The sequence below is a fragment of the Lutjanus erythropterus genome, chromosome 3 (genome assembly GCF_056507025.1).
Source record: "Lutjanus erythropterus isolate fLutEry1 chromosome 3, fLutEry1.hap2, whole genome shotgun sequence".
Lineage (NCBI taxonomy): Eukaryota > Metazoa > Chordata > Actinopteri > Lutjaniformes > Lutjanidae > Lutjanus > Lutjanus erythropterus.
In genome coordinates, this window is record NC_139319.1 from 14,983,116 (window position 1) to 14,999,698 (window position 16,583).

The 16,583-nt window shown below is 40.9% G+C and overlaps 1 protein-coding gene across 2 annotated transcripts in view; it reads left to right on the forward strand.

Moving 5' to 3' along the window:
• Nucleotides 1-15,698, forward strand: part of znf827 (zinc finger protein 827) — a 92,617-nt gene extending 76,919 nt beyond the window's left edge. The window contains exons 10-15 of one of the 2 annotated variants that reach the window (XM_084715143.1): nt 1,201-1,372; nt 3,099-3,265; nt 7,018-7,227; nt 9,630-9,807; nt 13,327-13,377; nt 13,727-13,866. In XM_084715143.1, the coding sequence (XP_084571269.1) occupies nt 1,201-1,372; nt 3,099-3,265; nt 7,018-7,227; nt 9,630-9,807; nt 13,327-13,375 (776 nt within the window). In that variant the 3' untranslated portion in view covers nt 13,376-13,377; nt 13,727-13,866. Of the gene's footprint in view, nt 1-1,200; nt 1,373-3,098; nt 3,266-7,017; nt 7,228-9,629; nt 9,808-13,326; nt 13,378-13,726 lie in introns of both variants that reach the window. The other variant, XM_084715142.1, reaches the window with a different exon arrangement.
• The last annotated feature ends 885 nt before the right edge of the window (nt 15,699-16,583 follow it).

Below are 16,583 nucleotides of genomic sequence, written 5' to 3' on the forward strand. Positions count from 1 at the left end.
TCTGTTAATGTATAGATGTTGGCTGTGTTGCATGTGTGCTTAGGGTTGCGCTGCCCACAGTAAGTAAATAAGGCTTACTAGACTAGATTACCCTTCCTTTAAAGAGATTACTACCATGATTAGTCTCACTGGGAAAACTGCCCGTCTAATTACCCAGCTAGAGGGATGCCTCACAGAGTATCCACACATACACATACGCGCACACACACACACACCAACCAGTTATTCTGATGCAGCCACGATTGGTTCCCTCTTTCACTTTCTCTCTCACACTCACAGACACGGGAGACTTCCTCAGGATGAAGCTGTTCACTCCCTTGTGTCCTGATTACACTGTGTTTTCAAACTTGGCCCTTCTTTGCTCAAAATTGATCCATTCTAGCCCGTCACTGTCTCCTGCAATCCCTCTCTGTCCTTATTAGGAAAAAAAAAAGATTGAATATCCTGCTCACACAGTTTTATTTAAAGCAAATTAACACTGGATTAGAAATTAATGCAACCTACTTGAGATTGCAGGCTAAATCACTGGGTGCACAAATGGAGACTCGTGTACAAAATGCCCCCACACAATTGGACATGCTCTCACATTTTGCGTGCACACACTACACGACACACACACACACCATCTGAGAGTGTTGGCTGTGAACAGCTTGGCCACACCACAGAGAGCAGAAGCAGGGGCATATGTCAGTGTGATGGTCTTTTTGGTTTCCCCGGCGACATAAAGGTTGCCTGGCTTCATGTCCTTGGGGCAAATGGTGTGTGTGAGCGGGTGTGTGTGTTTGTTTGAGGGGGAGCTAGAGGGAGAAGATGTGTTTTTATGTTGGTTTGTTTGGGTATAAAAATAAAGACTGTGTTTTATTTCTTTTTTTTTTCCAAATTGATTTCATATTTCTCACAAATAAGTTAAAGTTATGTGTGTGCGTGCGTCATATTTTCACCATCTTGTGGTGTCTGCAGGAATATTCAGGCTCTTCCCTGAAAGGTTGATTTTGTCAGACATCACAAGGTTTTTTTTCCTCCTCTTCCCAATCAGAGTTACATTTGGGGTCAGTCAGAGGTGAGGTGGGGTTAGGCATTAAGTAATTAGGTTTAAGCTTGCTTTAAAGGCTCAGAGTCTGAGCACAACTTAATGAAATATCATCTGTGGTAATGTTTACAGTAACCTGGGGTCTTGTGTCTGTGTGCGTTTCGTTGCAGAAGAGAGGAAGTACAAGTGTCACCTGTGTCCTTACGCAGCCAAGTGCAGGGCTAACCTCAATCAGCACCTGACCATCCACTCTGTCAAGCTGGTCAACACAGATGCTGAGCAGATCGTCAGCGCTGTTACAGCTGACTCCACCGAGCGCAAGAACTGCCCCTATTACTACAGGTAGTGCTAACAGACACAATGTCTCGACCCAATATCAGAGGATGGAATCAAGGCATTTTTTGATCTGTATCTGCTTCTTGATGCCCAATTATAAGTATAATACACACTGTTTTGTTAATTTGTTTTAAGTTTTCTGTGGATGCACAATATGAATTCTTTTCAGCTGATAGAATAACTGATAATTACCTGTTTATCACGGCTGATACCAAGGGGATAACTGTTAAATTCACATTTTTTAAATTTAAAAAGAATTTAATGTAACCTGTAGTTTATCCACACCTGAATGTAAGAAAGGCTAAGATGTAGTAACATTTATCGGCTATAATTTCAGTAAAGCAATAATAAAAAATTATATGAATCATAAAAAAATATTTAGCATGCATCCTTACAATTACTCAATTTTCTGGGTAATTTATCTGAAAATTACACTTATTTGCTTTCTTGTAAAGTGCTAGATGAGAAAATCTCAAAAATCTGTTTGTAAAATATCTGTTTGTTAAAGTCAGTGTGTACTCTACAGCCCGGAGACTGACAGCCAACGATTCTGATAATCGATTAATCGTTAGTCATTTTTCAAGCAAAAATGTCAAATATTTCGTGGTGTCGGCCTCTTAAATGAAAGGATTGGCTCCTTTTGTCTGTCATAAATAAATCATAAATAGACAACATAAATAGTTGTTAGTTGCAGCCCTAATCTAAAACTAGAAAAAATCTACTTACCAGCACATCTGAAGCTCACCAATTGACATATTACATCTTTTTTGTTTAAAGGTACACTTGACCCAGAATGAAAAATAAATTATACATGTTATACATAAATATAGATATTTTGCCTCTTACTTGTAGTGCTGTTTATCCATCTAGATTATTTAAGTGTGAGCTTTGGAGTTTTGGAGAGATCGGCTGTAGAGATGTCTGTCTTCTCTCAAATATTATGTAAGTAGATGGCACCCGGCTTGTGGTGCTCCAAGCCCCCAGAATACATTTGAAAAACTCAACAGTGATGTCCTTTTAGAGAAGTCATGACCAGGTTACTCAGTTCAACTCAAAATATCTCCAAAACATGGTAACTCACATCCGAACAAAATGATGGATAAATAGCTCCGCAGGCAGGAAAAAAAAATGTAGTTTTGATTTTGGGGCAAACTGTCCCTTTAATCTGTACAAAAACTCTGTTTATTTGTGGTTTTACGGGGTGTTATGTGCTGAACTATTTCTTGTTCAGGTGTCTTGACTTCCTGAGTCTGTGCAGGTTGTGTGTGGCATCCTCACGGTGACGACAGCACTCCTCAGTGGGTGTTATACGTGTTGCTATATGAATATTTCAGCTTAAAACAGAGCCAGGCTAGCTGTTTGCCCATACTTACAGTCTCTGTGCTAAGCTCACTGACTCCTGGCTTTAACTTCATATTTACCGTACAGATAAGTGAGTGTTGTCAATCTTTTCATCCAGCTCTCAGCAAGAAAGCAAATGAATGTATTTCCCAAAATGCTCTTCTACTGCTTTAATATGTTCATGCGGCAAAAGATCTGGGAAAAAAATGAAAACAGCAGCATGTACGCAGGGTAGAAGAAATGTATTTTCAGTCATTGAACAAATTCAAAGAAATGCATCCACACTGTACCACTTACCAATTTATGCAGACATAATATAACACTAAAGCTGACTGTCTCCCCCCGTTATTCTCGCCATCTTCCTTCCTTTTCCTCTCTGTTCTCTGTCCAGCTGCCATGTGTGTGATTTCCAGACGGAGCTGAACGCCCAGTTTGTCAGCCACATGTCGCTCCATGTGGACAAGGAGCAGTGGATGTTCTCACTCTGCTGCAGCGTCTGCGACTACGTCTGTATGGAGGAGAACGACATGAAGAACCACATTAGTACTGGACATGCAGGTACGCAATCCCTGATGATCCACTGGTACTGAATGACAGCATTAATACGATTATAGAGTAGAGTAATGTAGGGATGGAACTAACATTCTTACTTATTCTGTATGATTTATTCAGTGAATCAGTTACTTGTCTTGACATCCTCAAATGGATGATTTTTTTTCCAACATATGCAATTAATTACGGTTATAAAACACAAAGAAATACAGCAAATCCTCATAACTGAGAAGCTGACACTACATCAATAGATCAATATAGCTCCTGATTTCAACTTTTCTGTGGATTGACTGATCGATTAATCAACCAGTCATCATTTCAGGGGTAAGGTTCTCGTTTCTCCTGTTCATGCAGGGGTCTCAAACATGCACTGGATAGTAGCAGCAAAGTACATGATTCAACCCCGAGAAAGATGATTTATGGAGTTATTTTCAAAATTACTCTCACATGTTAGAGTGGGTGGTAGCTTACACATTGTGGCTCTTGTTCACAGCTCAGAATAGAAATACAGTGCAGTACTTGGACAGTGACACATTTTCTATTGTTTTGGCTCCGTACACCAACACATGGAGTTTAAATTTAAACAATGGCTAAGGTTAAAGAGCTGACTTCCAGCTTTTAGGGTTGTAAGACAAGTCGTGTTTTATATACATGGTCTCCTTTGTTTCTGACAATGATGAAGTTACAATTCCTACACTATTAATCTGTATGTTTATGAAAACTCCACCAAATTAAAGCTCAAACTCTGTATTGCACCCTGATAGTCAATGTTTCATATTGGGCTACAGCTAATTATTATTGCCATTATAAATTAATGTGATAGTTAGTTTTACAGTTAATTGTTTGGTCTGTAAAATGTCAGACAACAGTGAGGAATGACTGAACACATGTAAATCCCTTGTCCTGTCCAACCTACAGTCAAAAAAAGGGATATTCAGTTTCAAAGAAACAGCAAAAAGCCACATTTGAAAACCTTTTTTTTGCATTTTGCTTTTTGCTTGCAATATGTCTTTAAAGGGACAGTTTAAATTATTTGAAGTAGGATCAGATGTTGTATGAGGTGTTCAGTGTATTACCTACAGTAGATGTACTGCTGTGTACAGGGTCAGCAGCAATATGTAGCCATTTAAAGAAATCAATATCAGTTTAAGTGTACGCTATATTTAGAATATTTTCACCACTTTACCTTGTTGTCAGACATTCTTTCTCGACAGGAAACCACTGCTATACTGGCGAAATATAAGTTTATTGCTGAAATCAGTAATTTTACTTCACAGAAAATGTGTGTTGCTGGTCTACCATTACCTCGATCTGTTTGTTTGTGTTGTTGTGTGATTTCAACGAATCTGAACAAACCTGTTAGAACACCAAACAAACTAACAGATTTGGGCAGCGATAGATCAGCTACACCCATTTTCTATGAGGTAAAATTTCTGATTTCACCAGTGGAGTCTGGTTGAGCGAGAGAGAGCGATATTTGTATGTTCCCCTTTTTATGAGTGCTGTTCTCATTTTAGTCTTTACCATTACAAAGTCTTTGCTGTGTGTGTGTGTGTGTGTGTGTGTGTGTGTGTGTGTGTGTGTGTGTGTGTGTGTGTGTGTGTGTATGTGTGTGTGTGTGTGTGTGTGTTTTGTTGTTTTTATTGTGTGAAGCACTTTGTGTTGCACTCTGCAGTTATACATCAATCAAACTTTATTTATATGGCACTTTTCATACAGTTTCACATCGCAAAAGACTGTCTGACTAGTCTCTGCTTCTCCAAACTAGCGGGGAGTCAACCGCCATCTACTGGAGGTGATGCACAGGATGCATACAACTCCACTTCAAATAATTTGAACTATCCCTTTAATGATTAATCAATTAGCAAAAACAGTGCCAATTAATTGATCAAATAAATGACAGTTTCAGCTCTACTTTAATGTCAAATACAAACACTTATGGACTGCATTGTGTCTTCCTGCCTTTTACTGTACATAAAAAAGGAATCAGAAAAATTTGTTTCAAGTCAAAACATCCTAACGTAACAGTAATTTACTCTTCATAAACACACAGTCCTGTATCAGTTCAGAGGGCACAGAGAAAGACAAGCAGCAGAATTGGGTTTCACACACCAGCCTCCTCCAGTCGACCTTCTCTGGACTTTTAAAGCTGCTGGTGTGAACCCCTGGTGGTCGATATGAGTGTTTTTGTCTAAAACAGCTTTGTCCAGTTTATTGCTGACGTTTTGCTCCTCCACCGGTCTCATCAATGTGTGTGTCTGTGTCTGTGTGTGTGTGCTTGCTGTGCTTATGTGTGGGTGGGTGGGATTGTCCGGCCTAGACAGCTGAGGGGTCTTTCAGAGGCCACAGTGGCCTTGTTTATCTGAGAAGGTTGGCCCTTATCGTGCCTGAGGGGAAAAAATCAATAGGCCTTGGGTCCTTTGGAGACGAGCTGGGTTTACGATGCCACTGTGGCCATCTTTTAAGTCTCTCAGCCTGGCTTGGCATTTATCTCAGTCGCACACAAGATGGACACCACCACCAGACACACGAATGTACAGGAGCATGACTGTTAGTCACCTCACACCTTCTATATGTGGAGATTTTAATAATTTGTCAAGGTGCAGCCCTGTTTGTTAAAGTGTCTGTACTTCAGAGGGCAAGGCAGATAGAGCACCACTTAGAGTGAACTGTAAAAGGCTAGTTATCTGGTCAACTGTGTGGACACGCCCAGGCAGGAGACGGCTGAGCTCAGCAGGTGTCACAGTTCAAGCTGACCCCCCGTGAAGACTGGAGTCTACACGGGTAAAGGGTTGGTTGGGTGCCCTCCTCTGTAGGGGGGAAGATGATGGATTATGTGACAGTATTCCTTGATATCTACCCTGGATGGATTTTTTTCCTTTGCTTCTTTATTTCTCATGAATGTTGAAGCTATTCGGTAAAAGAGAAAATGGAATATTTTTCTGTTAAGGTGTGTTTCTGGTCGAGGACCTCTGGCTCCTTTTTTCCATTTTTGCTTACATTCTGTGGCATTAGCCTTTTGGATGTTGTAAAAGAAGGCAAGTGTATGTTAAATACTGCAGCAGAGGAGATAAAAGCTTCCTCACGCTGGTTCAATACTGTATTCAAAATGCTGCTAAGACTGTGCTGTGAATGACCCTGGTATATTTAGATTTGATTGAAGGCAATTTATCACATCTTCTTTTGCTGTATAATTCCTCATGTGTGCGCTGCATGCATGCATTCCTGTATGTTTTAGACTCTCGTGTGTGTGTGTGTGTGTGTGTGTGTGCGTGCGTGTGTCTGTATTCAAAAGATAGGTCAACCATTTCAGGATCCGTGCAGCCTTTTCTCCCTCCTTTCACTCCCTCCTGAGTGAATGCCCTTTGTTGAGCTGTGCCCCGAGATGCTCCCGCCATCTTAGCTCCTTCGGCCATGACCCGCGTTCCTCACCCCTCCTTTCCCTCCCTCCTTCCGTCTCGCCCCCTCCTCTTCTAATTCCCTCTCTCTTCCCAGTGAATTGCAGACTTAGAGAGAGGGGATCAATAAAAGCACACTGCATCTTGATTTGACTGGCAGCAGGGCCTCAGCCAGAGCTCAGGACTGCCGAGGCTGCCTGCTTCTTTTCTGTGTGTGTGTACAGTATGCATGTACAAGACCATGGGGGTTTTGAAGCTGATTTTTCAGCATGAAAAATGTGAGTTTTCATCTAATACAATAGTTTTTTTCCCTCAACAATGATTTCATTAGCAATATCTTACTTTCTGCCATCTGTCCAGGTCTGAACTCAAGGAGTCCCCTCAGCGAGACCAAGAGCACCTCCTCGTCTCTCTCGGCCCTCAGCGATTCACTCAACAGCTCAGAGGGCGGAGACCTCACCCACGGTAACGAAGAACTCAGGGGCCTGCTCGCCCTGCCCTCCTCCGCGGGCAGCCAGTCCAGCTCTGGAAGTCACTCGGGATCAGGAACAGAGGACAAGTCTGACAAAGGCAAGGAATTGTGGGAATTATTTTAACCAGACACGCTTCATTATTTTTTAAAGGCCCTGAAAATGATTACTTCTCTACAACAGTATATAAACTCACCTACTGTCACCAAATTATGATTAAAATGTTGATCAATCAAGATTGGTGCATGCAAGAGTGCGACATCACCTTTTTGTAACCAGCCTCACCCACTTCAAACCAATTAGATCAGGCCTATTCAATAACTTTCTTAAAACAGTCAGTTTAAAAAAAAAAAAAAAAAGTACATCATTAACATTTCCTATGTCTGACCTGTAATGTTTGGAATTTAAAGGTGTAAAACAAACATGTTTTTATTTTTACTCCTCTTTATTAGATCTCATAATTAGAAAAGAAATGTTATGTACAACAGTACAGGAAAAATTTGTTGTTTCAATGAACCAAACATTGCATTTAACATAATTGTTCATTCAATTTCAGCATTCTGAAGTTCTAACGCTTTAAAATACATGACTCTGTCTTTAACAACAGACATAACCAACAATGGACTAATTCACCGACTAATAAAATAATGATATTCTAATAAATAATGCAAACACCCATAAATGTAGAATGTTAGCAGATTACTTAAATAAAATCACACTTGTGTGTCCATGTTTAATAGTATGAAGCTGATCAGTTATAGGTGCCATTAAAGTATAATTACCTTCACCTTTTGGAGCTTTACTAAGACTAAACACTTCCTGTCTTTGATCAGAAAGCTGCTGGTACTTGGTTAAGACCAAATATAGGTGTTAAAGGAGACAAGCAGCCATTCACTTGTACTTTTGTCGTTCATAAATCCACCCATTTATCTAGAACAATTGCATAATATTGCAAACAAATTCTGAAGTGATGAAATTACATGGTGACTTCATTCACTTAATTGTGTTCATATGTGGCCTAATCCAGGCTGTTTTTAATTATTTTTCTTCCTTGATTAAGCAACTTAACAGTGCAGTCTACCAGTTTCCCATATGAAGATCAGTTTACTAGCCATAAAGAGTATTAATCATCCTGTGAAAACAGATGCATGGTGTCTTCCAGCTTTCAAAAAGTTTGAAAGAAAAAACAAAACAGAAGATGTCATTAGGATTATCTAGATGTACATTGTTATATTTATAACAATTTTTGTCATAAACTAAGGGTGTGGAGTTTAAAAGATGTGTGCATTTACTAGGCTGGAAACAAAAACAAAAATATGAGTGCATTATGGGAGGTGTAGGGTTCATTGTTTTTGAAGTAGGAGCTTAAAGGTGTGGTAACCAATTCTGGAGAAAGAAGGTTGATTGTTGAGTCTCATCTCCAGGTTGTGAAGTACTTGAATTTCACTTACCCACCTGCGAGATGCCAAAGTCTCCTGTCACAGGCTAGATTTTCTAAAGCCTGAAAACAGAGCCAAGAGGAGGAGCAGACGTCTGTTTTCTCTAAGACTACTTGAATTACATTATTTTCAGTGTCACTGGGCAAAAGTTCAGTAATAACCTTTAAGCATGAACTGCCAGCCCTAGCTTAAAGTCAGGACATCTCAGCTCCTGTTGCCTCACCTCCATTTATACTCTAACAGCTGGTAATCTTGTGTATATATTCTATTTATGTGAGTAGGCTTTGTCAAACCTAACTCTTCCTTGTATGTGAACTCTTTTTGTTCCTCTTTTTAGGATCACTGACCATTTACATGCACAAAATATTATTTTTCTTGCCCCTATGCCAAAAACAGATAGTATTCCCGCTAAGCTTACATTGCTTATGAAAAAGAATATTCCACTAATATTCCTGTTTACATGCAGCCATGCAGACTCCCATTAACATAATGACGTACATCCTACAGCTTATACAGTATAACATATCCAAAACATACCACAGCATATCAAAAAACCTGCTAATATCCAAGTCTTTCATGTTTAAAAGTAGTAGGTGTGTTTCTACTTCCTCTTCTTTTGTGTGTGCATCTATACCCCAGATGTGCAAACTGTTGGCTAGTTGGTTTATTTACAACACACGGAGCTCACGTACACAGGCAAAAGGCAGTGTGTTGCAAACTGCGGTAAAAACCCCAATTGAGACCCATATTCTGGATGTGCTGTATACATGTCCAAAAAATGCTCCTAAAACCCAAGTAATATTGGCTGATCCCACATCCTAATCAGAAAATACTCAATTCAGAGTAAGGCTTAATTAGGATTGTGCAAACAAAATAAGCTATTTACATGACTCAGATCAAATTCAGAATAATAATGGAAAATTAATGTGCATATAAACTTATTCATTCTGAGTTTTCTATCATGCTGAGTCTAAAGAGCAACAACCATACTCAGCAACAAAATGATCAAATTTAAAATAATTTCACAACAATCTCTCACCATCTCCTCTTTCCTTCTCTACAGGCTTCGAGTGTGTCTTCTGCAATTTTGTGTGCAAGACACGTAGCATGTATGAACGGCACCTCCAGATCCACCTCATCACGCGAATGTTCGAGTGCGACGTCTGCCACAAATTCCTCAAGACGCCCGAGCAGCTGCTGGAGCACAAGAAGTGCCACACCGTCCCCTCCGGAGGGCTCAAGTAAGGAAAGCAAGTACAGACAGAGGTTCCTAACTCCGCCCGTCCTCCCCCTCCCTCACCCCCTCACCCTTTCAATTCACTGCACACAAAAACCCACATACAGTACATAGCCATTCATAGGCGAGCGCTAGGGGTGTGCTAGTACTTAAATTTGGCTTCAGTTCGATCAAATCAAAAGCTGTTTTCAAATGTCTCAGTGGTTACAGTTATTATTTTCCATGCATCATTTCATGTATGTAAAATAGGTTAAATGATGCATGGAAAATAATGTAAGTATACAGAAATATGTATAATTTAATTTGCATAAAGCTGGCCGACATTATCATGGTTCTTTCTAATAAGAGCCAGTTGTGACAGCAACACAGATAACACCTGTAAACTTTTGTTAATAAGATAGAAACACAAATTTGTGGTCTATCTGAAGATCGTTCCAGCCATGTGTCCCTAATCAGTTAACCTCACTTTAATGTTCATCATCTGCAGCCAGCAAATGAAATGATACAAGCTGTAGTTTTGCTCGACAGCCTCTCTTGGCAAGTAGAACTTATTAGACAGTGGTCTGTGGGTCTGCAGTGGCTGCTATGAACAGAAGGGAGAGTGGAAAGGAGATGGAAATGGGCTTCGCCTCAGGGTCTGTTGTTCCACTGCCCACAGCTAACAGCCATGCCAAAGAAGAATATCTGATGAAACCTGCATTCCAGGAAGCTACTTTTTTCCCCACAAACAGACACGAACTGTGTGTTATATAAAATTAGCTGGCACACCCCGAGAAGATAATCATTTAGAAGTGCACACACTCCATAAATGTCAGATCACTTACATTTGTAACATCATAGACTGAACACTGACACAAGTCGATCCAAATGTAACAAAACTGATGCATGCTTTCAAGCATACTCACTCAAACGTCTGATGCACAGCATGCATTTTATGGAATGATCCTAATGAAAAGCTATAAAGGGACAGTTCACCCAAAAATGGAAAAAAAAACCTCTTACATGTAGTTCTGTTTATACATTGAGATCTTTTGGTATGAGTTGTCAGGCTTTAGAGATATCAGCCATAGAGATGTTTCTTTCTCTTCAATATAATGGAACTAGATGGCACTTGTGGTACTCAAAGCAGGGAAAAAAAAAAAAACTTTAGAAAAACTCAACAGCAATGTCTCTTTCCAGAAATCATGACTCAGTTAGCAGCAGTTTCAAGTGGGTCATTATTACAGAGAGAGTTTTTCAAAAGTATTTTCAGGGTGTCTAAAATCCTAAAAAGACTAAAATCCAGTCATTAGGATTTTGTCTTAAAAACTGATTTTATTAATGAGGTTAATGTTACTTTTCTAAAGTTGCATGTTCAGTCTCATTTTTAAATGTGTTTCTGAGAAACATTTGTGATCACGCTCTAACAAAACTACAATTCGAAAGCAAGGTGGAACCAATAAACACTAATGCAACATGTGCAACCCGGACAGAATTTATCAAGCACGCCCAGCCCAAAAAATGGGACTTCTAACACTAATTAGTAAAAATGGTTTCTGTTAAAGTTACTTTAATCTAATATGGGTAAGTGCAAGTTCAGCAAGATCTGGCTCAGTAACAGTGCATCTAGTTTTAAGTGCTCAGTTGAAGCCTGTTGAATAAAGCTAAATGAAAGCCTGCCACATCTTGTGCAAGAAAATTGTCAAATGAAGAAATTTGGTTTTAAGGCATTGGAAGTAAGAAAAAAAACACCACCACCAGCAAAAGTCTGCCATCACCTATTATTGTTCTGTATTCACATCGGGAGCATCGCCAGTCTGGCCCCAGCACATTTTACACACTGTAGCTTAACTACAGTCATATAAAATGATATCCTTGAAATATTTTGTTTAGTAGTAGACATGACTTTAAATTGCATATACAATGGTCTTACAAGGTCTTAAACTTAACGTAAACTAATTTTCAAACCTGCATAAACCCTGTTTTGTTTTGTTTTTTATCACTTTGAGGACTTCAAGTCAAGTGCCATCTAGTTCCAATGTATTGGAGAGCAGGCAGACATCTCTGTCTGATATCTCCAAAATTCGGCAACTCACACCAGCACAATCTAGATGAATAAACAGCACCACAAGAAAGAGGAAAGAGATGTATTTTTCATTTTTGGATGAGCTGTCCTTTTAAAATACAATTTCCAAACCTAACTCACACTGTAGTTTGCATCACAAACACTTCAGCCCATACATTCATATATACTTTATACAAATATATGAACAAGCACTCAAGCACACGCTTATTGAATACAATTATCTTACTGTAACATATCCTGACAGGGCAGTCTTGTTTTCCTAATATCGACTGTTTATGTAGCTCTAGTCTCCTCACATGCTTCCCTCTCCATCTCCATACTCCAGTCCCACAGGAGCCTTTGTTGTACTGTGACACATTTATGTCTCATTTCAGGCCTGTCAGGCTGACATAAAGCCCATCTGTTGATCTCAACATCCACAACACACACTGATGAGTTTAGGCTAATCATAATAATGTACTTTCACGCACAATGAGTTCTAGGGAGGCTTTTAACAGCATTTGGGATTCAAAAAAAGCTTCAACACATGACAATATTTGCCTAAATATTTAGGAAAATATGCAGATTCATTTCAAGTAACACAAGCCATTTTTTTTTGTTTTTCAGTTGTGCTCATAACTCCAGTCTGTGCATGTGCAGAACCATTGAGTATCATTATGATTCTCGCCTCATCTTGTCATAAACAAAGATTTGTATTTACATATTTTTTTCTGTGGAGTTAGGATGTTGTCAACATTGCCACATGGTAGCATTTCACTAAATGTAAACTAGGAAGCTGCCAACATGGTTACATTGACTTTATACTTGAGACAAATCCTGAGGATAACAGAACACAAACACACAAAAAGCCCCTTCATAGCTCAAAGATCTACACACAGCATCTTTAGTCACCAACTTGAGGATTTGTTGTTAGCTGTAGTGTGTGAGTGAATACATGTAAAGGAGTTTTTAAATGTTTCTTCTGTCTGGTGTTAATGTTTTTGAAGCCAGATTTCTCTAATCTAGCATTCAAAAGGGAACGAAAGAGGCTATTTTAGATCGTTTCTATTCAAGGGAGAAAAAAGAAATAGAAGATTTGAGCTCCTTTGATATTTTTTTATAGCTAGATTTATCAAATTCCACTTCTGTACTGTACTGTTTATATCTACACATGTGTGTTATATTTTCAGCTCTTCAAGGTTTACACAGTTTCTGCATGTATGTAAACGCAGGCAGGATTTAGCCAGACAGGTGTACAATGAGTTAACGGACCTTAAGGGTGAACAGGTTTTGGATAAACACCTATTACCTACATTTTCTGACCCTCAAGGTCCAGATAAAGATTTTTTTTTAGACCAGTGTGTACATGTGTATACACTCGAGCAATGTGAAGTGTTTGTAGAATTGTAGGAGTATGTAGAAAAGGGAGAGAGGGCCTTGACCATTTCGAGGTTTTTCTGAGGTGATTCTGTTCTGCAGGGTTTGTGAAGCGCTTTGGGGCCCAGAGCAGATGAAAGGTGCTATTTAAATGTAAGTGCCACTCCATTCCTTCATTTCCCTTCATGTCCTACTGCTCCAATCTTTTCTCCAGCCTGTCAGACCCCCTCCACCTCCCTCCTCCTCCTCCACACACATACATATACCTGATCACCTCAATTTTTCCACCATTAAACTGCCACACATACCACCATGAGCACACACAACTCCACATGACACACACTTTTCCTTTACCTGTCCTTCTCCTCTTCATCATTTTGTGTTATTAAATTTGAAGGTGTGTTGCGTGGTTTTCAATGTGCACATCCTCTTCAACTGTCTTTTGCTTTTGTGTGTCGTGTCCTCCCTCCCTCCCTGCTTCCCCTCCTGTTGCTTTACCCAGGTGCCCTTTCTGCATCTACTCCACCAATCGTCCAGCGGCCATGGAGTGCCACCTTAAGACGCACTGTAAGATGGAGTACCGCTGCCGCATCTGCCAGGGACTGTGGCCCGACCAGGCCTCATTGGAGGCACACATGCGCGGGCACCGCCTGGGCAACCACTACAAGTGTGAGCAGTGTGGCTACTTGTCCAAGACGGCCAATAAGCTGATCGAGCATGTGCGTGTGCACACGGGCGAGCGGCCCTTCCACTGCGACCGCTGCTCTTATAGCTGCAAGCGCAAGGACAACCTCAACCTGCACAAGAAGCTGAAGCACGCGCCGCGCCAGACTTTCGGCTGCCAAGAGTGCCCTTTCACCACCACACACCCCTTCGTCTTCAGCCGCCACCTCAAGAAACACCAGAGTGGAGGGGCGGGGGGACCGGGCGGAGGCGTGGGAGGAGGAGAAGAAGAGGAGGACGATGAGGAGGCAGGAGAAGAGGAGCTGCCACTCCAGGGAACATCACCGCCGGGGGGCTCGTCGCTGCGGAAGAGCCAGGAGAACTTTCTGTTCAGTGGCGGAGGAGGGAGCAGCGGAGGGAGTGGGAGTAACAGCCCGCTCATGAGTCTGACGGCATCCCAGGCGCTCCAGTCTGTCGCTCTGTCCCTAACACTGGGCAAGTCCCACCAGCTGGACGCCACCGGTCCTCTGCACTGCTTGGTCAGCACTAACGGCAACAATGTCGCCAAAAACCCCGGTGGCATGAGCAGCGGCGGCCCCTCCCTCTTCCTCCCTTCCTCCCGCCACGTGTTCGAGCAGTACAGGAACTGCGACCGGGCGCACCTGATCCCCCTCACCACCTTGTTCACCCACAACAGCCGCTTCACATTCCACTCGCACCTCCACTCCAGATGGCGGCCCGCCACATCTCCTCTCCTCTTCTCCTCCAACTCGGCGTCCCCCTCCCGCTCTCCACCCTCACCCACCTCCCACAAACACTCCTTCCTGGCCTACCTGGGACTGATGGAGAGGGCCAAGACTGTTTGACCTCGCCCACCTCCTCTCCGCCTCCTCTCCTCGCTCTTTCCCTCACTCCTCGGACGGTGGTGTGAATGACACTTGACCACTGCAGTGGGAGCAACGTCTTTTCCAATCAGACCAGCAGAATAAGCTGGACCAGACAAACATATTGAAGAAAAGAAAAAAAAACATTTATAAGAGAAAAAGGCTGTACATGCTAAAAATGCATTTATATCAAAAAGCTGCTTTTCTTATCAGTTCTATCAATTGAATTATTACTACTTCAACTACTACTCTCTATTACCTTTTTTTTCTGTTTTTAAATGTCTGAATGACCTGGACCCAGTTGCATTATCTGAGGAAACTAACGTATCTCAGTTTTATAGATATTTTTCTTTAGTCGTTTGACGAGATAAAAAGTTGAAAAAGACGAAACAAAACTTGCAAGTGCTATATTTTAGTGCATTTTTGTCTCTTGCTATTATGCATCGAAATAGCATGCCTGTTTCTGTGTTTCAACTAGCTTTGACGTCATTAGGAAGCTAAATTCGAGATATCCTGAAGTGTTAGCGGTGCAACGTGGACAAGAACCAATGAAACGGAATGCTTTTCATTGAAAAAGTCACGTTTCCAAAGCAACGCCTCAAACCACGCACTTACTTATTTATCAGTCTTGTACATAGTTTTGTAGCCCTTCCCCTTCCCATCTTTTTGATTTCTGTTGGTTTTTTGTATAATGGTGAAACCATATTATGCATAGCTGCTGCCTGATAGCACCTCTGTGTCAGAAGAAATGTCAAATGAGTTACTAGCTAATTTAAAAGGGACAGTTCACACCAAAATCAAAAACACAGATTTTTCCCTCGACCTGTAGTGCTGTTTATCAGTCTAGATTGTTTTGGTGTGAGTTGTTTTGGCTGTAGAGATACCTGCCTCCTCTTGAATATTATGTAACTAAATGGCAATTCACAACTCAGCAGCAAAGTCTCTTTTCAGAAAACATGATCCGGTTACTCAGAATAATCCTCAGACCTCGTTGTGGCAGCTTCATGTAGGAGCTGTTTTCTTCCTACCGATCTACACCTGCCAACCACATCACTGTGCTAGCTAAGTCAGTGAGGTTAACGCTATAACACAACCGCAGGAACTTTCTTCCAGGAACATGCATTTACACTACAGGGACCAGGGTCTAAATAGAGGTCCAGACATTATTTAACCCCCCAAAAAGTCCCCAACAATTGTCACTTTTTCATACGGTAGGGAGGAAACAATTGATTTGCCAATAAACCACGATAAAATTCCTGACAATTAGTATTACTGTGTTAGACATAACTATTGTGACAACCATATTTGATTACTGTGTTTGAAAAACTCACAGTAAGTACTGTCCTGAGTTAGCAACAGTCACAGTTTTTCAATATAAAACTGATTTCACTGTGTATCAATTCATTTTGAACATTTTCAGCACATTGTGACAATACTGTGACAATAATGATAACTGATCATTTTGGTCACTATAATTGTGGTACGAATTTTTCGTGCCGTTTCATCTGTGCCGTCTGTTAATATGTCAGCGGACTAAAGACAACACAGCTGAAGAAACCTTTGAGTTGCTTGAAAAGTAGTTCCTGTGACAAAAAGTTTAAAGTATTTTGAGTTGAAATGCAGCGTCCCACACTGTGTTGAGCATGAACCTCTCATCCGTGAGTAGTTGCTTTCTGCTGGGCGTTAGTATGGTTGACAAGCGTAGTTCAATTTAGAGAAAATAATTCCTACATGTGACTGCTCACAACTCGGTCTGTGGATCATCTTGAGAAAATGGGTCGTGATTTCTGGAAAGAGACATTCCTGTTTTGC